Source organism: Carassius auratus, chromosome 5, assembly GCF_003368295.1.
Source record: "Carassius auratus strain Wakin chromosome 5, ASM336829v1, whole genome shotgun sequence".
In the NCBI taxonomy this organism is placed as follows: domain Eukaryota; kingdom Metazoa; phylum Chordata; class Actinopteri; order Cypriniformes; family Cyprinidae; genus Carassius; species Carassius auratus.
This window is the reverse complement of record NC_039247.1, coordinates 24,534,038-24,558,284: the sequence shown is the minus strand read 5'-3', so window position 1 is coordinate 24,558,284 and position 24,247 is coordinate 24,534,038. Positions and strand designations below refer to the sequence as shown.

The window sequence follows — 24,247 nt, the reverse complement described above, 5'->3', positions numbered from 1 at the left end:
ATTTACAATATTCAAATATAGTAAATGTGTTGTAAATAATATTTTAAGATAATTGAAAAATATTAATATATTAAAAGCTTTAAGATTTTATATATACTTCTAGATGCACACGTTACTTGTAAATATTAAATGTATATTTATATTAATAAATGTAAATATTAATTACAATATATTAGATATATTACAATACATTCTGTATATTTACAATGTATAGTAAACATATTGGAAATATGGAGATATTTCTTTAACCCCGTTTTTGAGCCCTCTTTTCTTTTCACGTGCAGCTCTTATTAATCTCCTCACAGCTTGATCGTCTGCTTCACAAAGCGACCTCCATCTGGTCATCGTGTCACTGATATGTAACGAGACAGAAAAAAACCGCGCCTGTCCATCTGCGACCTAATAATAAATTAATATCATCTTAATGTCGCTTTACAGCCCGTGAAGACGATGGGTCTCCTCCTCGTCATCAAAGGCCGGTGACTTGAGGGCCATTATGACGTCATGTCCATAGTATACCACTAAAGCTATCAAATTGCAATACAGCGATTCAGTGTTTAAATAATTATTTAATACTAATGAATGATTACCGATATGTTTCCCGAGTGACTATTAAGTAGGCTAATTATGAGCACGCGTGTTGTTTCTCTTGTGAAAATAAGAAGAACCTCTATTTGAGGAGGTTTGTGGGATTAAAGGAGGAGTGTCTCTTTAAGAGCGCAGGGAGGGCTTCGCTTCACGCCTCGGTTGCGGTGTTTTTGTCTCTGCTGGCCTTATACTGACTGAGGGCACTGGAAGCGGGTAGGTGACACACGCATGCTTTCTGCTTAACCTTATGATTTTATTTTTATGGGACTAAAACATACAGTTATAATGTATACGTGTGCACTGTCGTTTTTCCACTTGCTCTCATGGTTGTGATGCTTAAAGTCTTTGTGCTGCTCATTTTTACAAGGCTACGAGTTTAAAAGTAACGGTACTACGATGGGATTCACCATTTAAAACTGATTTATTGCTACTATATGACTTATTTCTAGAGTCAGTGTTGCATTTATTTGAAAAACAATCCTCTCTTTTTTTCTTTTGGTTGATAATGTATATTATTATTATAGGAATATGGAAATAAAAAGCATCTATAATGGGAAGCGCGCACAATGCCTTAACAGAGTTCAGAGACACGCGTGTGTAAATATATTTAATTCATAAGCAATATAATCATGTTGTTGTTGAAAAAATTTTAAGTGTTAAAAATAATAATAAATAAAAACATTTTAATTTGCGGGCGCGTGCATTTTTGTTATAGTCAAATCAGGTCATAAAACAGCTCGTATGTGTTTTATCTGAATATTGCTGTAGTCGTATATTTAAACAGGCTCGGTGGGTAAATGAGTGCTGATGGCGGTCTGGGGGTAAATTCTTGATGAAATGAAAGCCCCGTGACTGCTGTGACTCTGGGGAGAGGGTGGGACTCCTGGAGTTCTTCACGACTTCCAGATGTTCATCATCTGCTGCGGTGCTTTTTAATTCAGCTGGCCTTGATTGGGTTGGTTGGGTTTAACGCGCGCGCTGATTCAAAGGAGCATGTTACTGATTGTGAAACACCTCTTGAACGTGTGAACGAGCGAATCAGCTCAGTGAGCTTGCAAAAACTTGTGTTTTAGTCATTTCTTTTGTGCATCAGTGACATTTGAAGCTTTTACTGTATTGTTTTAGTCACGCCACGCGACTTCTTGTTTTTGTTTCGGGGTTAATTTCATTCTGTCTCGCCCGTCGTGTGTTTAACTAACAGCTATGAGGACTGTAAAGTAATCACAGCAGTCGCGTCGTGTCGCGCAGGGCAGGAATGCGCGTCGTTTGGCGCACGAGCTGAAGTCGCAGGAATGCGCGTTATTAAAACCCCCTTTGTACGGTGGACCACACGCTGGGCGTCTAATGTTGCTTGCAATGAAATGAAGCCACATCATTACTGGATTCTGTCCCGAGCGCTTTTAATTTCTTTTAATTGTCGGTGTTTCTCAGCGTGTCTCTTATGATTGACGTCCTCTCAAGACCTCGCCCCCACAGGCAAGATCTCAGTCGTTTCTCTTTGATGGGATTGACACTTTTCAGATTTATTTCCTGATGTAAATACTCCAGTCTCTCACACATAGCCTGTCTGCTCTAAAAGTATTTTAAGTGATCTCAACTGTGCATTAAACACCAGTGCTTCCTCTCCAAATTAATTTTCTCATGTGTGACTTTTTGTAGTCTTACTGAGTTTTTTTCAGAAAAATCTTCTTCTGAGCAGGATGGACCTGTGTGACAGTAGGCAGCTGTGGTCTGATTCTCAATAATTTTATGGCTTGTCATGTTTGCTTTAACTTGCCCCCAGCAGACATTATTCTGCTTGATAGGTGTGTAAATCTGTCTGTCACTTTAAATGTGATGTTCAGTTCATCTTAGACAATGTCAACAATCATCAAGCATGCAAACAATCACCATAATTCTGTGCACTGGCAATAATTTTTGTAACTTTTTTTGGTTCAATAGCCTGCTAGTTCCCATTGAAACATCACATCGAGTATAACATCAGTGAAGTCTCATTGCTGTTGAAAAGTATGAGGGCTTGCCATTACCGCATCGCTTGCTTGTCTGCTGTATGTTCATTTATTTATTTGACAGTGACAGCAGCACTGTAAATGAACCAGAGTTAACCCTGCTAGGTTTCATGTATTGTTCGTGGCCAGTTCCTAAAAAGGCCAGCAAAAATGTATATTAAATAATTTATCACAAATATTGCATATAAAATAATGCATTCAAACTAATACCCAAACCAATACGATGCACACCCACCAAACAAACAATGCAGCACAAACAAATTTTATTAGCACACTCCAAAAAAAATTGTTTGCAAAAATGTCATTAGGCAGCTAATATTATAGTGTTCAGATATTTGATTAACAAGCCACATCTTCAGTTAAATAGTAAGGGTAAGTAGCTACTGATTCCTCTAATGCTGTTACAGCACATGCAGACTGCCTAGATAAGCATATTCAAATGACATTTTACCAACTCAGAAGTCTACATTTATTTAAGATTTGCCCGCTATGAAAGCTGTTAAGTTTCTGATCTAAAAGTAGGAGGTTTGTTTATACAAAATATTCAAAAGTGACATCACTGTTTATGTTAGCCTGTGTCATCTTATCAAACAATATGTGAAATGTGTAATGGTCATCAAAGCAGTGTCGGGGCTCAACACATTTTTAATAAAGATTAAATTATTTAAATTACACGTACCTGTTGACATTCTTTACATGTTTTCTTAAAGAAAGATGTATCATGTATATTTAATTTTTATAACTCATTTTGCCCTTATAAACCCTGTCCCTTTTTTAACACTTGACCTTAAGCTCGCATTCAGGTCTGCCTCCAACTAATCAACAACCGATAGGTAGAACGTCCCTGCTCTTCATTTTTTAATGTCTGTTTTACTCTGTATGTCTTACTCAGCGTCACAACATGGAAGAAAAGATCTGTCTCTACTTCAATCACATCATGACTTTGAGCTCATTTTGCAGCTTTAGCCCAGATACCATAATGTCAGGTTGTGACTTAATACATGGCACCTGTTTCAGTTACATTTAGTTGAAGGCATAATTGATTTAGTCATCTTTTATTATAGCTCATTACACAAGTCATTTTGGAAGCTTTACGCTACGTATGTGCCTTCCAACAGAACTGCTCTAATCCGGAGAAGACATTAATCTGAAGGGGAGAATAGAAATTTTAGAACAGACTGGAGTCCCCAGAGTGAATGTGTGGGTCAGTTTGTCTGCTGAATGCGTGGGACATGTGTTCTGGGGTGTGTTCTGGGCCTTGTCTATCCCAGAAATGCTCCGTGAAGTCTCTCGCAAAGGTTCTGCGCAAACTTCTATGCAAAGCCCTTCTTTATTGTAACTCTATATTCATTCAGCTCTGTCAGGATGTATGAGAGTTAACCTCTGAAAGAGTTTTCGCTTCCACACGAGAGGTCTGGAACCTGGAAATGGCCGAGGCTGTGAACGTTCCCCGTGAAATCTGCTTCCCTTCCTCTTTGTTTACATTAGCGAGCAGAGTCTGACTAACCCCTAAAGTCTCTCCGCAACAGCTGCCCCGACCGCAGTGATGAATCGACACCCCTTACGCACTCGTGACCTTATCGCTGCTGCATGACACGACACTTACAACATGTCTCTTTTGTTTGTCTCTTTCTACTTCTAAGCATTTATATTCCCTCCCAGTTTGTCTGTGACATTCATCACCCTTAATCCCGGTTCTCCCAGGAATTTGCCGTTAGTTCTATTTTGGAGGGGTAAATTTGGATGTCTGTGGCGGTTCCTGTTGCCCAGCTCCGCCCCGCGGGTCGTTTCCTGTTGGAGGTCAGCACAATGACCAATGGTGACGCGGCGTGTGTATGTTCTGCTCCTGCTCCGGTCGTAACGTGAGCAGAGAGAGGCCCCTCCCTGGGCCTTGAGCTTTGGCTTCAGGCCGTGGGGTTTCTCTGGATGCCGTCGTTTTCTCCGTATACCACTCCCTAATGTAAAAAACAGCTCTGTATGTGCAGGGCATGCAGACAATTTCCAGCATCGGTCATAATTCTCTGTAAGGTCCTGGCTGGAACTTCGCAACAGCCTATATTTACAATACTAGCAGGTTTGTTAAGTAACCCCTATCCCAGTGGAAATTTCCCCAGATGGTCCACAAATTGAGAAGAATTGAGCGGCGAGTCATCCATGTTATTCTTCCATGAATGGATATCAACAAGATCTGGTTGCATGGACCACCAGTGGAGGAGTATTCCTCCAACAACAGCTTCGCCTTACTCAGGATCAGAAATTAATGGGGGCTTAGGGCAGAAATACCACAAAAATGCCTCCCACATTCAAGATAAGGGCCACTTTTCCATTAAGAGGCAATATTTTGCCCCTGGAATTGACTAATAGGGGCGTTTTTATAATTACCTTTTCAAATGTATGAATCTGTGTTGTCTTTTTCTTTACGATTCCTTTCAGCCAATTGCGTAATTGGAATCACTTTCAGAAAAAAAATTTTCTCCAGCTGATGAATGATACAAATTTTCATGCAATCAACCAATCAGAGTTAAGAGGGTTTAAATTGACAGCCAATAAATCTCCAGCATGTGTGGTTAATGAACAGGATGTTATCGTCCATTGGTGTGGATGCTAATAAAGTTATCTTTATAGTTAACATTTTTGGGGCCTAAAGCCCAAAGCATACTCCACTTTTTACACTTGTGTATGTGTACAAAAATGAAGTGTACTTGGGGCTTTAAGAGTTGACAAACGTAGTTCAAAGACACGGCACAGTTCCAGCTTTGTCTTGTGTTTTTTCTTGAGTGGTTAGAGGAATGCAAACACGATCACAGTCGGGACGGACGAGGCCTTTTAAACTGTGCTGAGTTTTCCTTAAATTTAATCTAGTCCTGCTGTGCTCTTTTACAGAATATGGTCAGCAAAGATCACAAAACGTAAAGCCAATGGCATTTGAAATGACTCACGCTGGGTTTCTTAGTCTGAAAGCAACCGAAAGTATTTTTGCTGTAGACGTTTCCATTTAAATATCACCCTTTGCTTATTTAGCCTCTCCTGGTGTCCATCCTGCACCTTCACCCTTTGTCTTTCTGCTCTCCTTCCTGCTGAATTTACTGCGTTTTTTGTCTGCTCTGTTACCGTTTCTGTCTTTACTGTTTTTCTCTTCCTCCCTGATTTTGAAGTCTCCCTTTTGCCTTGACTGGGAGGAAGTGACCAACTACTTTCTGGGTCTTTGGGGAACTCTAGCTCCCTTTCCTGTAACTCCTTCTGAACCTAAACTCTCTGTACATATGTGCACACTTGTTTTCAATGGACCATAGCCCTCGTGTAGTTTAGAGCACACACAGTATCATCCTCATCTATCTAAAGGTCATGAACTTTTGTTGAGTACGTGCTTGACACTGTGTGGCTTCATGTGTGGTTGGAAGGAGACATTTATGTTGTTAAGTGTAGACAAGTGTGGTGTCAATCTTTCAAGCTATTTTTTGTGTGCATGAGTTGGCCTTCTCTAAATTGATCACCATCCACATAGTGATTATGGTAAAAATCAATTTAATAGTATACTATGTGACACAGTGCATGATAAACAGTGGGGTGTACTGTATATACAGTCAGAGACCCCTTTATTTAGCATTTTTATCATTTATTTATTTGCCAATTATAGTAACAGTAATATATATATATATACGACTTAATCTTAATCTTAGCTTAATCTTTTTTTTTTTTCAGAAAGTATGCATTAAAAGTGACTTTTTTATATCAGTGTTTCTTGATTTATTTTTTTTAATTTAAATCATTGTTTATTTGCAAATTTAAACTTGATTTTGAATCTTAAATGTTTTAACTCCACTGTATCTTTGTTACATCATTTTTTGTCATCCAAACAAATGCAAATGTCCATAATCTCACAACAATTTCTCTCAGAAACCACTAGCGAATAGCCTACATCCAGAAAAAAAACTGCGCATTAGAAAGAGTTTATGGTTACTGTAAGATACTCTTTTTGTTTTCCAGAAAGAATAGGACTTTCTCAGCAGTGGGCAAATGTGAAGCATTACGTGTGTTTTAAAGGCAGTCTCTCTCTCTCTCTCTCTCTCTCTCTCTCTCTCTCTCTCTCTCTCTCTTCGCAGTGCTCCTCCCAGCTCTATATTAGAACCAGCTGTGGAGTTTGAGGCTGAATGAATGGCTCTTTGTGATTTGGCTGTCACTTCTGTATAAGGCTCTGTTTCTTTCTCCTTCTAGAAACTGGCATGACAAAAGTGTTGGAACAATGTAACCTAAAGTTCCTACTTTGGCATTGTTACGTCATAAAATCATATCAATTCACCACTAAGACCGCAGAAATGCACGTATGAGATGTTGAGCTTTAGAAGAACGTGCCCTTGATTCTTCAAGCGTAAGATTAGATGACCAGAAAAGAAATGTCTGCATGAGATTAAGAGGATCATTTTCAAGTCCTGCAGATCGGCGCTCGAACCCTGCTCTTGAGGAAATCTTTGAGGTGTAGGAGTGTTTGTGGAGGTCCACGATGTTCTGGAATGTTTCTGGATGTCCGTCAGGGGTGTGTCCGTCTCTTTGGGTTTAGGCGGGTGACTTAGTAGAACTCCGGAGCAAAAGGAAAACACGGCTCACAGTGCAGAGCTTTCCCAGGCTCGGGACAATTTGCCAAGTAACATGTTGTTGTGGTTGAGGGAGATGAGGGGTGTGTTGTGGTGGTAAGCAATGATGATAGAGAGCCCAGACGAATTAGTCTCTCACAGAAGAGGCTTTTTTGGATCAACAGTCGTGAGGAGTGGCTTTTCTAGTGCTCAAGATGACTGCAAAAGTCTGAAATGAAGGGTGCGCCCGACATCCTATAAAAAAAAGAGTCTGCCAATGTTAGTTGTCGTTTAAACCGTTCTGTAAATAATCAATCTTTTTTCCCCTCCTTTAGGATTTTGGTGGCATCCATAAGGGAGTCGAAGGAATCGAAAGAGGAGAGCGAGGAGGTCGGGGAAGAGAGACCATCATTGCAGCACAGTGAGTTATTTAACTCTGACTGCTATCTTTAGACAAGATACAAATTACTCAAGCAGTTCCCTTGAGTTTAAGGAGTCAGTTTTTTCCTAGTTTGTAGATAAGCATCCCGAATTCCACATTATAGCCAAGAAAAATGAAGCAGCTTGTTGCAAACGGAGCTTGAGTTTCACACAGTGATAAAGAGACCTTTGAACATCATCAAAACCAAGCACCCCTCAACGTTTATCTGTTGCTCAGAAAGCTCGCTTGAGTGAAACTAATGACCAGGCCTTTTTCTTGACGTGTTTTCATAATATGAAACAAGCTTTGAGGAATTCAGCTTTCCTGACTCCACAAGCATGGCGAAATCACTCCTACTGGCCGCCGAATGTAGACCGATGTAAGACATCCCTTGAGATTGCTAATCTTAATAATGTGGCGGTGGGTGTGGGACACCCTGGAGGCAGGAGATGTCAACTTCCGCCGCTCTGGAATGTAAAGCGAGGGAAGTTGGGAGAGTGGTACGGAGAGAGGGGCATGGGTTTAGGGCAAAGCATTCCTTCCGGAGAAGGGTAGCGACTGGCTGTGCTGGTGAAAGGTCTGCTGCATGCCACTGAGAAGTGGCAGGGTGCTGCAGGGGAGGGGGGCACACTGTGCTCTGTTCAGTGTCATCTCAATGGGACACTGTTTATGAGCAGACAAAGAGCAAGGAAGGTCACCGCCACACATGCACGCATAGTGCCTGATGAAGCCCTGTTCTTCAGCAGGAGAGGGTGGACGTGGTGGGCTGGAGAAGGGGATTGTTCCGGAGCATATGGGCATAACACTGAAATGACTGTCAAGAAACTAGGTTTGAATATTTACTGTAATGTGAATGGCACTGTAGTACTTCCATGGTTTTGCTATGTGATTGCTAAAAATGGTCTGAAGTGTGTCGCTTTGTAGGATTTTGGATGGATGGACGCGGATGCTATTTTGAGTAATTTTAGCATGTTGCTGAAAAATAACTCGAGCATCTTTGTACACTAAGTACAAATAGTCAGCCTTTTTGGCAGAGGCTATGTGCACTAACTCCGCCCACCAATGTGTGTTTAGGACAAAAAATGTTGTGGCAAATGGTAAAGCGTGTAACGCATTCATTTTGAGGTGATCAACCTCAACCCCTCAGTTGAATCCACCTTTTGCCAAACTAATTCTTCTAACTTTTTACATCTTATATCTCATTGGAAAGGTATTTATTTTCAATACAAATAAAGGAAGTTATCAAAAAGTTGAAAATAAAGTATCAGGTAGGGTTAGGGGAAGGGGAAGGGGAAGGCTTTATGAATGAAACTTTATTTTCATTGTATGCACCCAGTGGTACAGAACAACAAAACCGTGTTAGCAGCTCTTTAAGCACAATAGGGCAGTATCCATTTAATTAATTATTCCATACTGTTTTATAATGTACTACAACACTAAGGTGCAGATAGTTGCCATTATTTGCAGAATGTAGCATAAATAGCAGAAAATAGGTCTGCTGCTATTTTTGCTTAGTGTAAATGGAATCCATTGCTATTTACAATTAGAACAAAAATTATGATATGGCTTAGTGTGATTATCAAATTGAAAAGACTGCAATTTAATCATATATATGTACAGCTCATTTCAGAGCTAAATTGACACTTGAGCAATTCTTTTTTAATATACGGTGAACGTATTATTATTACAATAGTAATTTTTCTTTAGTATTTTTTTTATTTAATAATATTATTAATCATCATAAAAATAGCAATTCATAATCATTTTTATTATAATGATGTAATCGTAAAATGCAGCCAAATCGAGCAGCCCACATAGAAAGCAAACCTGTAGCTCGTAGAAAAAAAAGTGTTTTTTTATTTTGTTGTTGTTTTGTTATTTTTTTGTATCGCAATAGTAATTTTTATTAGAAAAATGGTGATTGCATTTTCTCCCCAAATCATGCAGCCCTAATGCTTAGCCATTGTGAATGTTTGCTATGCAGTCGAGGAGTGTTTTTTAACATGTTTCTATGTTACTAGGGTTTTCTCAATGGTTGCTAGGTGTTGCTTAGTGGATGAAAGTCAAAAGAGCCCAACCCTTTTGGTCTCTATGAAATTTTAGTCTTTAGATATGAGTAGATATGGCTGTTTTTTCGGCTGTTTTATCAGTTGATGGGAAAGTCATAAGTAGGTTATGGCCGATGGGAAAAATCAGTAAGCTGACGATTTGACTTAGTGCTAACAGTGCAGTATGATACAGAATGAGTTGCGCATTAAATTTTAAGAATTTGTTCAAATCTTAACCCTAAATATGAACAATAATAACAGAGATGTCAGAATAATAGAGCAGAGAAATAAAAGTGAGAGACAAAGAGAGGTTTGTTTGTGATAGTGTGAGAGACAGGGCAGTTATTGCTGAAGGCTGGATGTTTGTCATGCTGTGAGCCTTTGCTGGAGTCTCTAATTATGGCACATCAACCGTCACCCCGTCAACACTCTTCACAGCACTCACGCTCAAATATTCACACACACACACACAAGTTTGTGTGTTAGCGCTCACAATAACATTTCTCAAGCTTACTCAACATTCAGCATGGCATCATTATTATATTTCTACATTGTGATATTTTAATGGGCACAGTCAGAAAAAAAAAAATAAAATATATATATATATATATATATATATTTTGAGTGTTTTTTCTATTATTAATGGTAGAATTGTCGTTTTTATTCTTTTTTTTTAATGTTTAAATGTACTAGTTTTTCTCTGTTGTTTCTGTTTAAAAAAATTGAAATTCCTAATGAAAAGTAGGTGATGTGGAAACATGGGTAATCTTTGTGACAAAAAAAAAATGACTTGCTTACCAAAAAAAACAAAACAAATACAACTGGATGTCAAAGTGGGCACTGTGACACAGCTGAAGGGATTCCTGTTAAATGATAGAAATGTCAAGTGTAAGGAAGTGAGCAAAAGCACACAGGATGGGTAGTGGGCAAAAGAGCTCATTTTGTCAGCTTAAGATCTACAAAATCAAATCAGTTCAGTCAGTGTTTCCGTATGCCCTAGTTTCTCCTCAAAGAGGCAAGAACATAAACAGACTGAGAGGGTCATGAGATTAGACAGAGGGGAAAAGTTTTGTGTGAGGCAGCAAAGGAGAAGCAATTTGCCATTATGAACCGAAATGACTGGAGCAGTCAGCAGTTCTCTTCGAGATGTCTGTGAAGTTCGAGCCCAACTCTGTGGTCTAATATCCTGTTAATGTTAGGAACAGAGATAGCTCGTGGCATTGCACCCCCTTCCCACTGACTAATGACCTAGAAAGTTAATCTTTGGCAAAAAGGCACATTAGCTGGGAAAGATGCAATGCTGAGGGGAAAAAGAGAGCAGTCTTAAAGCAAAAGAGCCAGATGAAAAAATAGGGAAAAACTGTTATAGTAAGGCCTATGCATGTACAGCTTCTGTTTCATTTTACCTAATTGATTTAACGCTTGGACGCTTTGCTTCAGTCGAAATGTGCAACTGAGAGAGCGGATGAAGGAAGAGTGGACAGAGGTCAGCTGCTACAGTATCTCCTGACCATCAGCTGACAGAGAGAGGAAAAATAAGGGAGGAAAAAGGACATAAAAAGCATGGAAAAAGTGTGGGAGAGAAAGTCCAAGCGATAGTGCCCATGTATGTGTTTTTTTTTACAGTACCTCGATTCTGAGAACCACAGAGTGCGTATTCAGATGATTCCTAATAAGGCTGTAACTAGACGCTCCTAAAGTGTTCTCCTGTTGTTGCCTGCCAGAGAACTTTCCCCTTTTCCCCCTCTCTTCCAAACAAGAGAACTAGTAACAAACAGAAACTGAACAGCCTGACTTTGTAGGGCATAAAGAAGGGGACGAATTACAAGGAGATCCTAATTAAGACCTGAACCCAACACAAAAGATTTGTGTATGATATTAAAGGTACTGACATTCAAGTCAGTGTGAGTTAATTCTACATATTTCATAAGTAAAAATGTTACAACATTAACAAACATCAAAAGTTAGCTTACTAGTTAAATGCTCAACAGTTTTATGTTAGGATCTATTATTATTTATAGGTGTATCCCACTACTTTTTTAATTACTTACGTAACTGTGCAAGGGTGCTCAAAGACCCCCCCAGAGGGGCACTGTATAGTTTGTTGGACTTCAAGGAATAGTCCATCCAAAATGTACTCGCCTTCATGCCTGACTTTCTTCTATGGAGCACAAAAGGAGATATTTTAAGAATTTGAGATTGAATTTAAGACGTCATCAGAGTAAATCTTAGTCAGAAATGGGAACTGAGAAGATTTTAACAGCTATGATTCATATTCATCTTAACCTTTCTGCTTTCATAACGATTCCATTAATAATCCTTTATGTACTTAATTTGGAAGAAGAAAACATGGTTCTCAGTTGCAAACCTAAAATATCTTAGATAACTTGAAAGTACCATTTACCTCCTGTGAATCCAGTGCTAATTTGGATTTTGAGCCTTCCCCTGCTGGTCTGAGGAGTATATTTGTATGCTGCTGCTTAATTTCTGATTTAAAGGTTTTGAATGAGAGCTGCCTATTAGGTTTGGTAGCTGGTTGTAGATCTCATAGGTTCAGTAGGAAAATTGGTATTGCTTACATACAGTATCTTTCTTATCCAGGAGATATTGGCTGGTGAATGACAATCATGGCTCAGGTGCTTCATATGGACTCTAGTTTTCCAGGTAAGGTCCCACTTTGATTTTAGATACTACACATACTCTAATGTTTATATATTGTGATTCTGTTGACTTTCTCCAGCTCGTCCATACTTAAGAGGCTAACTAGTAAAGTGAAACCCTGATTCAATCATAATCGTATTATTTTCCCTGTTGTCTGATTCCAAGATTAGACCGAGATTTCCTGCAGTTTATAGTTGTTTCCTCTCTGCTTAGGGAAGATTAACTCCCCGGAGCCCCCCTCCTTGCATGGAAAGGACTCAGAGGCTCCATACTCAGTAGAGACCCCCTATGGCTACCGTCTGGACCTGGACTTCCTCAAGTATGTCAATGACATTGAAAAGGGCAACACTATTAAGAAAGTTCCAGTGCAGCGGCGGCCACGTTATGGCTCGCTTCCACGTGGCTGTGGATACACGGGCTCCTGGTGGACCTCCACTGAGTCGCTCTGCTCCAACGCCAGCATGGACAGCCGCCACTCGTCGTACTCCTACTGTGCACCGGGATTTCATAGCTCACAGCGACCCAACTTCAGTACGGCACGTGTGGAGAAGACCTTGCTGGACGCTCGCCGCAAGCTGGAGGAGGAGAAGGATGGCCGTCGTTTCTCGAACCTGGGCAGCATGCACAGCAGCATGGCCGGCTCCAACACCTCAATATCCAGTGCCCACAGCTTCAATCGTGCACAGGGAGGTGGCTCCTATACGCCAATGAGCTCCGGCTTGTCCACACCCGTCTCACCGACGCCCGCCCACCTGCAGCACGTACGGGAGCAGATGGCTGTCGCCCTGCGGAAGATCCGGGAACTGGAAGAGCAGGTGAAGACCATTCCGGTGCTGCAAGTAAAGATCTCCGTACTTCAGGAGGAGAAGAGGCAGCTCAGCGTACAACTCAAGAGCCAGAAGTTCTTGGGCCACACACTGGGGTTTAGTCGGAGCCGTCCACGAGGAGAGCTCTACATCGACATCCCCGAAGAGGAGACGGGAAACGGGACAGGAGCCGCGAACAGAGCCGCAGGAAGTCTATCACCTACCACTCCAGGTTCCCTTCAGGACTCAGGATGTGAAATCGAGGAGACTGTAATTGTCGGTGGAGCTCGTCCGGGTGCAAAGCGGGAGGTGCGAACTGTCAGTGTGGGACCTGAAGTGGTTTACCGTCAAGTGGGAGTTGGGGTGCGAGAAGAAGATTTGGGGCTGCTGCCTGAAGCCGAAGCCCTCAAGACTAAGTTGGGGCTTTTAGAAGCTCAGTTGAGGAAAATGACGCAGGAGCTACAGAGTGCTCAGCAGCAAGTGGAAGCGGCTCAGAGAGAGAGACGAGCTCTTTCTGCTCAGGTGGGCCATGCGGTGAGAGCCACCAGTATCGGCTGGCAGGAGCAGCAAGGTGAGGCCAGTGCGGGCCTGCACACAGTTATCAGTTTTACTCAGCAGCCTCGTCAGCAGAGAACCGTGGGAATCCAAGTGTACACGCTGGAGCAGCCAACAGTGTTGGGAGTAGGGACACTGCTAAGAGCCCAGGGTTGCACTTCTCCTGCTCAGCCTGGGTCTGTACTGGAAGGAGCCCACAGAAGACATGCAGAGTCCCCAGCAGCAGCAGCAGAGGGTGTGTATATCTGTCGCTATTTACTCACCTTCATGAATTACATTTCATGGAACATGAAAGTAAGCAGAATATCTGTGATGCATTTTTCTAAAAAATAACAGAAAAAGGGTAAAGACAATGTTCACTTGGTAAATTACAAAGATGAACCATAAAAGTGCTCCATTCCCCATATTAGTATTCTGACACCAAATTTTTGCTTTGTATGAGCAACAGAGTGAAATTTAAGTCATTATTCACGCAGATCTCCTAATTCTCCTTATCCTAGCCCAACTGAATATACACATGTTGAGTGAAGACACAATGTGCCAAGCTTGAAGGCACTGGAGCCGTTGCCCATTTGAATATTCAAAATAATCTTGTCTGTTCCTTACTTAAAGTTGTTGTATGGATTTATAACTTTTTGGAATATAGTGCATAAGAGGTCATTACACTTTTTGTTCCATTGACTTCGATTTTTGTGAAAATTGCAGCATGCATAGTCTCCATTTCTCCAAGGGCAAAAAAGTTGAACCAACATTTTTGGATGAACTATCCCATTAAACCACCCCTTTGTTTTTTGCCCTCAGAATCACCACGTGAATTCCCCATTGCAATAAGCTCTAAGCAGGTGCGGGAGGTCTTGAGAAGTGAAGTGTCCAAATCAGTGCCAGTGACCAACCAGGCAACTGCTATGGAGACAAAACGCAGCCAAGTGTCAGCCGTCTGCCATCGGCTAAAAGAGGGTGAGATTATCCAGCAACCAGCAGAAGAAGCCATTCAAATCGATCCAGCAAAACCAGGTTTGCTTTGTAGTTTTTAGTAACTGCTAAAAAACATATCATCTATTGATATCTATAAGATAACTAATGGTTTTTACACTGTCCATGTGTGTGTGTTTTTCCAGCCTCCCCTCAGTCCAACCTGAGGTCAATCATGAAGCGAAAGGCAGATGGGGAACCTGGTTCTCCATACACCAAAAAGAACCTGCAGTTCATAGGAGTCAATGGAGGGTAAATAAAGAATTATGCAAATTAAATAAATATGTTGTAGATATTTGTGTCAACAAAGTTATCATTGAACTTCTTTGTTTTTTTTTATGTTTCTTTTAGCACAACATATATGTTGCTCAAACTATTTGGTTAAGGGTGACTTTTTGGTTTTTGGAAACTTTTTGGAAATTTTGTCTCCTTCAGGATCTACACATCTTGTTTAGATGATCAATTTGGAATACATTTCATTAGATCAGAGGGTTTTATGAGGTAAATAACAGAGCTAATGTGCCCTGCAGGTACGAGTCGACATCCTCTGACGACAGCAGCTCGGAAAGTTCAGAAGATGAAAGCGATGCAAGCGAATACCACGAGGCTACAGAGAAACTACCGGAATCTGTGGCGCAGCAGTCTCTGGTGACCTCCTGCAGCCTGCAGTCCATCTGTGAGACAACAGCTGCTCAAACACCTCAGCACAACACTGCCCAGCCACCAGCCAATCACACTGCAGCATTGCAGAGCACCAGCCAATCGCAAGCCACAGATGCAGCTACCCAGCAACAGGTCACCCAATCACCAGCAGCAGAGGCAGGCATACAGCACTCTGTAAACCAATCGTCAGTGACCACCACGGCTCATCCGGAGGACATCGTTCAATCAGCAGATGTTTTCCAAGGGCGTTCCTCTCAAAGCACAGCCGCTTCTCTTGAACAAGACTCTGTCCAGTCATCATCCACCAGCACTACTGAGCAGCAATCCCTAGCCACCGAGTCAAACGTCCAGCCAGATGTGTCGGGCCTTGCTGCTCAGCAGACAGTCACTCAATCACAATCCAGCAGTGCCAAGCCTCAGCAAGATGTTAGCCAATCAAAAACCACTGACCTCACCATCCAACAAGTAGCAAAACAGTCACAATCTACTGATGTGTCAGCAAAACAGGACATAGCCATATCCTCCACCACTGATCCAGCTGCAAATACAAGCACCACCTCTACTAACAAACAAGCACGCAGGTAGGGAGGCTCAAATCAGATCACTTTTGATTGTGTAGTTGGCTGTAAATGCTGATTTACAAAAATGTCCCTTTTCTTTTCCAGTCTGGAATTAAGTGGCAGTCTCGTGGCGGCCCTCCAAACCTTACAGAAGGCACTCAGTGAACCAAATGCATTCAGCCATCAAAATGCAGTATGTTCATCAGTTGTGTTCTCATGCTTAAAAGTTATTGATAGCATAGTTCATAACTTAAAAGTGAAGTATGTAATTATTTTACTTAGATAAAGTGGGTATTTGCATAGGGTCCTGTGAGTCCTGTAATGCAGAAAAAGACACGCATCCATCCAGTCATATAAATGGAATTTACAGTATAACATGAAATGTCACAGTTTTTTACACTTTTTGGGTGAATAAATCAAAGTAGGGCTGTACACGTAATTAAGTCAACATGTAGCTCATTAGTTTTGAGCTAGGCATTCATGACCACTTGTTCAAATAAAAGTTTTGTTTAACTTGAATTTTTGACAGAAGTATATTACTGTTGTACAGTTGAATGTGCTTTTCAAATAAAAGAAATAATAATAATAATTGTTACATTTTCATTTGATTACATTTTAAAGATTAATTAATTATTGGTATGGTTACCACCTTTTTTAAATGTTAGTATAATTTTAAAATTAATATTAAATGATAAGCCAAATTTCATAGGAGCCTATTATTGCAAAATAATAATAATTATAATTTAATTTGATTTAAATTATTGAATTGCTAAAGTTTGATTAATTTGATTAATAAGTAATTAAAATTTATTAAAATTATTTGTAAAATGTAATTTAACCAATAAATAGGAAACCAGAATTAAAAAAATATATATATAAAATGGAAAAATTAGATGGATTTCATTGGGCCTAGTATTTGCAATATTTTTGACCACATTTTTCTATTGTTCCATTGATGCATTTTAAATATTAAAATAGAACAATTATAATCACTATTGTCATTGCTTATTTTACTACATTTCCCATTCAAATTTTTGCCATATAACTCGTCCAGTACTTTTAGTGCCTCAACCATGAATAATACCTCAAATTATTGTTTCTAATCAGAATTACAATTTTCATACTGATTTCTTCATTAGACTTGAATTGAAAATGTGTAAACAATATACTTGACCAGACTTGAGGTTGGACAAAAGTTATTTGAGCTCCAACACTGTGGTGGCAAGTTGTGCATGGACAAGCACAACTCATATTTTATTTCATGACCCTTCTTTAAAACAGCTATTCGTTCATATTGAGGATCTACTAGTAAATTAGCATGATGTATTTATTGTAATAGACTGTAGTAAAAGCCTGTTTCTGTCTCCTCTTGTGTTGCCAGAGGACAGCCTACACCACGGTGCTGCAGGAGTGGCTCAGAGTGTCCTGTCATAAAGCTGCTGACACTGCAGTCGTCAAAGCATACATGGACACCTTTGCCTCCATTTCTCCTCAGCTACTGCAGTTTGTCATCAACATGGCTGACGGCAATGGAAACACAGCTCTGCACTACACTGTCTCTCACTCCAACTTCCCTGTAGTCAAGCTACTGCTGGATACTGGTGAGCCACGCTCTTCACATATGAGCAGTGCTGCCTGCTGACACACTGTCTTCGCATTATATCATATCTCTCCACTCTCCACTCTCTGGTTTCTATTGTTACAATTGTAAAAAGGTAATTCAGTGGAGAAAGGGAAATCAGTAGAGTTCAGTACTTAAAGAATGTCAATCATTTTTGACCCTGGACAACAAAACCAGTCATAAGTGTCCATTTTTTTAAAATTAAGATTTATACATAATCTGAAAGCTGAATAAATAAGTTATGGTAGGACAATATTTGTCCGAGATACAACTATCTGAAAATCAGGAATCTTAGGGTGTCAAAAAAAATCTAAATATTGAGAAAATTGCCAAAACCAGTTGTCCAAATAAAGTTCTTAGCAATGCATATTACTAATCAAAAATTAAGTTTTATTATATTTAAAGTTGGAAATTTACAAAATATCTTAATGGAATATGATCTTTACTTAATATCCTTATGATTTTGGCATAAAAGAAAAATCAATAATTTTGACCCATGCATCTGTGCTATTTATGACTGCTTTTGTGCTCCAGGGTCACATATTTTATTATTAATATTTTAAATTAAATGTTTAAGGCTGTTTAATGTTTGAGGCTGGTAAGATTTTTCACTAAGACTGCAGTTACCTATATGATTACAAAGTACACTAATGTTGTAAAATAGTATTATAATTTAAAACAACTGTTTATATTTAAATATTTTTTTTAATGTAATTTATTCCTGTGATGCAAAGCTATATTTTCAGCATCATTACTCCAGTCACATGATTCTTCAGAAATCATTCGAATATTTGCTGATTTGCTGCTCCAGAAACATTGATTATTTTTTATAAATGTTGAAAAGAGCTGTGCTACTTCATGTTTTTGTGGAAACCATTATATATTTTTTTAGGATTCTGTGATAATTATGGAGTTCAAAAGAACAACATTTATTTGAAATTGAATATTCTGTAACTTTATAAATGTGTTTACGGTCTTTTTTTTTTTTTATTTAATGCATCTTTTTTTAAGCTTTTTTTAACCTTTTTTTTTTATATCTTAGGTCAAACATAAAGTAACAATAACGTTAAAATAGTAATACAGTATGCTATAAATAATAGATATACAAATTTCCACACAAAAAAAGTTCAACCATACATTAATTCAGATGAAGAAAAAAAAACAGATAATCATAGTTATACAATCAAATATAAATTTAATGCATCTTTTAAAGTGTTCTCTCCCCAAACCTTTGAACAGCCGTGTATTTGTGGCCGAAAATATGTCAGTACTTTTTATTTAGCATGTGACAGAGCTATATCTGTAGCTCTTATTTATCAGCTGTCCTGGCTTCGTAGGTCTCTGTAATGCTGACAAGCAGAACAAGGCTGGTTACACAGCTATCATGCTGACAGCTCTGGCTGCCTTCAACTCCGACAGTGACCTTCAAACCGTCCTACAGCTGCTCCGCACCGGAGACGTCAACGCCAAAGCCAGCCAGGTGCGCCCCCTTCCGGTCCCTCGGTGTACTTCAGTGTGTCTCAGTCACTGTATTGTACTGATGCGTGTGTGTGTGTTGTAGGCAGGGCAGACGGCGCTGATGCTGGCGGTCAGTCATGGCAGAGGGGACATGGTGAGAGCTCTGCTGTCCTGTGGGGCTCAGGTGAACCTGCGGGATGATGACGGCTCCACGGCGCTCATGTGTGCCTGTGAACACGGACACGTGGACATTGTGCGGCAGCTGCTGTCTGTGCCGGGCTGTGACGCCACACTCACTGATAATGTGATTATCTCTCTCTTTATCAAGCGTGATTCCACCTTCATCTGTTTAATTCTGTCTATCTTCTTTATCGCTTCTCATTGTCAGTTTTTGCCAGTTTTGCATCGAAAGGGGATTGGTCAGCCAAAAATGTTCCTCTGTGTCCTTCCAAACCTGTATGCATTTTTTGGTAACACTTTATTTTAAGGTGTCCGTGTTACTCATGTTACATGTACTTTCTATAATAATAATAATAAATGATGCACAATTACATGCAAGTAACCCTAAGCCAAACCCTAACCATATAGTAAGAACATGTGTTTAATTAATATTACTCCGTTCTTAAATGTATATATTAAAAAAAAGTTTAAATGTAAAATAAAGTGTAAGCCATTTTTCCTTCTTCTGTGGGTCAGATATTTTGAAGAATGTTAGTTGCTAAACACTTTTGGGTCCCATTGAAAAATTGAAAAATACTGTAGAAGTCAACGGGGAAAAAAATAGTTCTTCAGTTCTTCAAAATGCCTTCTTCTGGCTGCACAGAAAAAGAAAGTCATACATGTTTGGAATGACTAGAGGGTGAGAAAATGATAACAGAAATTTCAGTTTTGAGTGAACTATAACTTTAAGTGTGGTATGCTGTCAAGCATAATTATTAAAAAAATAACTATGCTTAATATTTGCTTTGGTAAAATATGATGAGTGCAACCAACATGCAGGGAAATAAATAAATATACACTATTTTTAGAATAGTCGGTCAAAGTCAACATTTTTATAAAGTATCATTTTAAATTTGATTGATTAGATTTATTTTTTGTTTATGGTGATAAGGTGTATAATGGTTATAAAAGGTCACATGTACAAAAACCTTTAAAAAAATGAATCATATTCCTGAATATATAATAATGTATATATATTATATCAACTGTATTAAAGTTAGTATTAAAGGTTTTAAAACTAAAAGGTCGCATGTACAGATGAATCATTTGTGATTTAGTTTTATACTAGATTCTTCAAATTCTTTTCAGTTTTCTTTGTTGTGGAGACTCATATTTGCCATAAACCCTTACGTTTAGCTATTCTGAAATAGTTTATACTGGTTTGTGATATCTTCTGTTTCTGTTTTACAGGATGGCAGCACAGCTCTCTCCATCGCACTGGAGGCCAGTCAGAATGACATTGCCGTGCTTCTGTATGCGCACCTCAATTTCGCGAAGCCGCCTTCCCCCGTGAGTGTGCTCGCTCTGTTCTCACTTAATAAATAACCAAAGATAACAAATGTCACAATAACCGCTATCACATCCAGTGCTCTGCTCGTCAACCAAGCTTCTCCTTTCCACAGGTGTCACCAAAGTCTCCGATTCTGGGATCTTCTCCTCCCTCCTCTGAACTGAAGTGACTGGATGTCATGAATCTGATTTAAACCCCTTTCCAGCAAGCGATCCTTGTTCTTTCCACTGTGTGTGTGTGAGTGTTTGTGTGTTGGTGTACATGTGTACAGTACAGCGTATCCACGATTTAGCATGTACAACTTTTAGAGATATAAGAATTGTGCACTCTTAAAAGAATTAGCACTTGACACCATTGGTCCTTACATCGTGTTTTCTGTTAGCGTTTTTCATACTAGTGAAGAATAAAGGGGTGCGATTCAGATTAAGAAGAACAACCAGCGTGTAACAGCAATATCATTCATTTGGCGGTCCATTTGTTAAACAAGTGTTACCTTATACAGTCAACTTATCCAAGTGTGTTTACTTTTAACAATCCAGCAATATTTTGCCTTTTAAGTCATCCAGTTATAGTCATACAGCAAACTGATTACATTTATAAGAGCATTGTGTAAACAACTAAAAAACATGCCTTTTTAATCAAGTGTCCTTTCACGGTTTTCACTCTTCTAACAAGAAAAACACATTCTGAGTTTCCACACCAGCTGTTTTCAGTACGTTTGATAAGACTATATTTGATTATACAGTGCAGCTGTCTAACTTTACAACGGGAAACATAGTGGTCCTGTTACATCTCCTAGAGATTTGTAATGCCGTCTTTTACAGGTAATACACTTATGATGATATTTTAGCATTTTTACTGAATTAATTCACGTTGTGAGACATCATCCTGCTTAAGATAGTGTTTGTATCCAATTTGTGGGCTTGTGTAAATCACCTACAGGTTCTCTTTATTCTTATAGACAGCATTGCTGCCAGATTTGTTCACAGCCGGTGCAGTATTATGGTCTCTTGTTCTCTGTTTACTCTGATTTGTGGAGGACTGCATGGTTTTGTTATTTTCTTTGTTATTTGCATTGAAGGTTTATTGAACAAGGGCTCTCCAAAGATATTATAAATGAGCATAAAACAAGTTTTCCAGAGCTAATACACCATTTTTTTTAAATCTTGTATATTTACATGTAATCATACACAGCCAGTGAAGGAAATATGAAGGTACGCAAGTTTCTTGTTGGACGAGACCAGATGTTGTCTAGGGCATCGGGTTTAAGTGATACACACACATTGGTTCTGGCATGTGTTCGCTGAGCAGCAGCTGATTTTTTTTTTTTCTTTTTGCTCAGTCGCTGGTGGTTTTCGGGTCCAGAATGGGCGGTTTAAGGCTCTGTATTGTCTACGATGAATGTAAAATGTTTTCCAAAATGAAAATAATATATTTCATCTCCAAAGTTTTAGTGCAGAGACTATAGAATTTTTTTTCTTTGCTTATTTCGACCACACAAGATGTTGGATTTTTTCATTTTAAAATGGAAAAGCTTTGTTTAATTGGAAAGATAGATTGTAGTTTTTGGTTTACTCACTTTATACACACACTTTCTTATAACTAGTTTAGTACCTAATTAGTTTTTATACTCTTTTGTATTTGTTTTATTTAACACTCTTTGAATATCTTTACATTTGTTACATCTGTTCACAGCTTTGTATATCTTTTGGCACATTTTCCGACCATGAACCTTTATGTGAAATGCTCACATTTAAATGTGTGTCTGTTTGTTTGTTTGTTTCCCTTGTTTTGGTGGGGGGGAATAAATTTAGGCATAAGGAAGTGGCGTGGAGTGTTTATTGGATGTGCGCGCATTATTGACCTACAGGAAAATGCAGCCATAAAAAAAAGAAAATAAAAAAACGTTTCCGATGTTCATATTTTCTTTGTTTGTACGACAGAGGGCGCAATTATACAACGATGAAGAAACCGGCTCGCTGTCCATCAGTATAGATGTGCACAGACATGCATACTTTAACATTTTCTTTATCTGTGTATAAAAATATAAGGTCGATTTATTGCAACTAACACCTTTTATTAACATGGTAGCTGTTTTCTGGCACCTGAGCATTTACGTTCAATATAGTTTGAGTAACCTTTTTCTTTACAGAATAGAACCTCTTTATCAAATAATAATAATAAAACTTTAAATCATAATATGTTTTAGGTGGTTGTTGGAGTCTACGGGGTTTTATTTATTAAAATATTTGTAGTAAAGAGCAGCTTTTTTGATGTCAAATTCTATATATGTTTTTAAAAATGTTAAAGAATCATGCTGGTTATTACACTAAATGTTTACCTTACGAAAGAAAAAAACAAAGAAAGAAAGCATCCCAAAAGAAAACAGCAAATGACAGCTGCAAGTGTTTTTTCCCACTGTCCAATGAAAAATCTATAAAAATGCTTTGCAAAAATGTGAAACCTCCACATAATGGACCATACTATTAAACCAGATGATAACATGACCAACAATCCTTAGTGTGAGCAAGCAAAAATATATTTATTTATAAATTTTTATAATACAAGTAGACTATAAATGCATAATGACAGCTAAATTAGCCTAAATATACTCTCTCTCTCTCTCTCTCTCTCTCTCACACACACACATATATATATATATATATATATATATATATATATATATATATATATATATTTATATATATATATATATATATATATATATATATATATATATATATATATATATATATATATTGACTGTAATGTAGGCCAACATATTTTGCAAGTGAACTTATGGCGAAGTACCGTTGTTATCCCTGTTTGTTTGTTTATCGATGTAATGCCATTTGCATGCCTTCAGCACATGCCCCTGAGAAACATCTTGCATTCTCAGAAGCACATTTTCAGCATGCTTCAGCAGAAAGCCGAAAGATTTCTATAACGGAGCAAATTCGTTGTAATCGAGATCTGTGCCAAACATGGGCGGGTACTTCTGAAGTTACTGATAAAATGTGTTCATGTTTCTAGAAGATAAGGCTTGAAATCCACCCTTTCTCTACAGCAGTAGTAGCTTGGTCAAATATTAATGCCTATGGGCTTTATCACTCGAATACAGTCTGATAAAGTCTTTAATTAAATGTCAGTATTGGCAACGTGGACAGAAATCACAGCGAAATTCTTTTATCGCTTGTATGTGCCACCGCACTAGAATTCGTGTTTCAAAAACTTTACACTTAAAGATTAGGGGGACAAAACATGAACACACACAAATAAATACTACACTGTAAAAAAAAAAAAAGTTTACCTTACTTTAAAAGTCAGTATATATAACTGGCAACTTAAAAACTTACAAAAACTAGTTCATCTAATGAATAAAACGCAGTCTATTTCATTTTAAAAGATCTGCCACATGTCCTAAAGCATTGTTTATACTCTTTATCTTTTTTCTTTTTCTTTTATTATTGTGTTTCATCTTCAGTATCTGCCTCTTAAAAGTAAGGGCAAACATTTATATTAAAAGACAACTGTATTGAATGCAGAACACGCAAAAGGTTACTCTGATCTACATGACAACTGATAATGAAATGCAGCAGCATAAATTAAGCTAGTAAACAATGATAATATTTTTATAATAATCTTTTTTTTTGGGGGGGGGGGTTGCTTGCACAATATTATTCAATGTAAAACTGTTTGTTACAACTTAATTTTGAACGTTGAGAGAACATTTGGACTCGTTAACAAACACTTGAATATCAACATAAAATCTCCTACTGACTCCTTTTTTTCTTTTTTTAACAG

The 24,247-nt window shown here is 38.6% G+C and overlaps 1 protein-coding gene across 3 annotated transcripts; it reads left to right on the top strand.

Annotated features, from left to right (window-relative positions):
* The first annotated feature begins 716 nt into the window (after positions 1-716).
* On the top strand, positions 717-22,267 carry LOC113082789 (KN motif and ankyrin repeat domain-containing protein 2-like). Of its 3 annotated transcripts, none has more exons than XM_026254244.1 (13): positions 717-801; positions 7,504-7,589; positions 12,239-12,301; positions 12,512-13,894; positions 14,461-14,673; positions 14,778-14,883; positions 15,162-15,875; positions 15,960-16,047; positions 17,236-17,455; positions 18,813-18,955; positions 19,037-19,237; positions 20,344-20,442; positions 20,556-22,267. In XM_026254244.1, exons 3-13 carry the CDS (start codon positions 12,256-12,258, stop codon positions 20,610-20,612), a joined length of 3,270 nt encoding a protein of 1,089 aa, XP_026110029.1. In that variant the 5' UTR covers positions 717-801; positions 7,504-7,589; positions 12,239-12,255; the 3' UTR covers positions 20,613-22,267. The 3 variants fall into 3 exon arrangements, with proteins under 3 accessions (XP_026110029.1, XP_026110030.1, XP_026110033.1); XM_026254245.1 differs by lacking the exon at positions 717-801 and adding an exon at positions 6,719-7,409; XM_026254248.1 differs by lacking the exons at positions 717-801; positions 7,504-7,589 and adding an exon at positions 8,135-8,418.
* The last annotated feature ends 1,980 nt before the right edge of the window (positions 22,268-24,247 follow it).

Coding starts and splice junctions, on each gene's coding strand:
- LOC113082789 (XM_026254244.1), top strand. CDS start 12,256: ATGACAATCATGGCTCAGGTGCTTCATATGGACTCTAGTTTTCCAG. Junction 14,674..14,777: donor AATCGATCCAGCAAAACCAG/GTTTGCTTTGTA, acceptor GTGTTTTTCCAG/CCTCCCCTCAGTCCAACCTG. Junction 16,048..17,235: donor CATTCAGCCATCAAAATGCA/GTATGTTCATCA, acceptor TTGTGTTGCCAG/AGGACAGCCTACACCACGGT.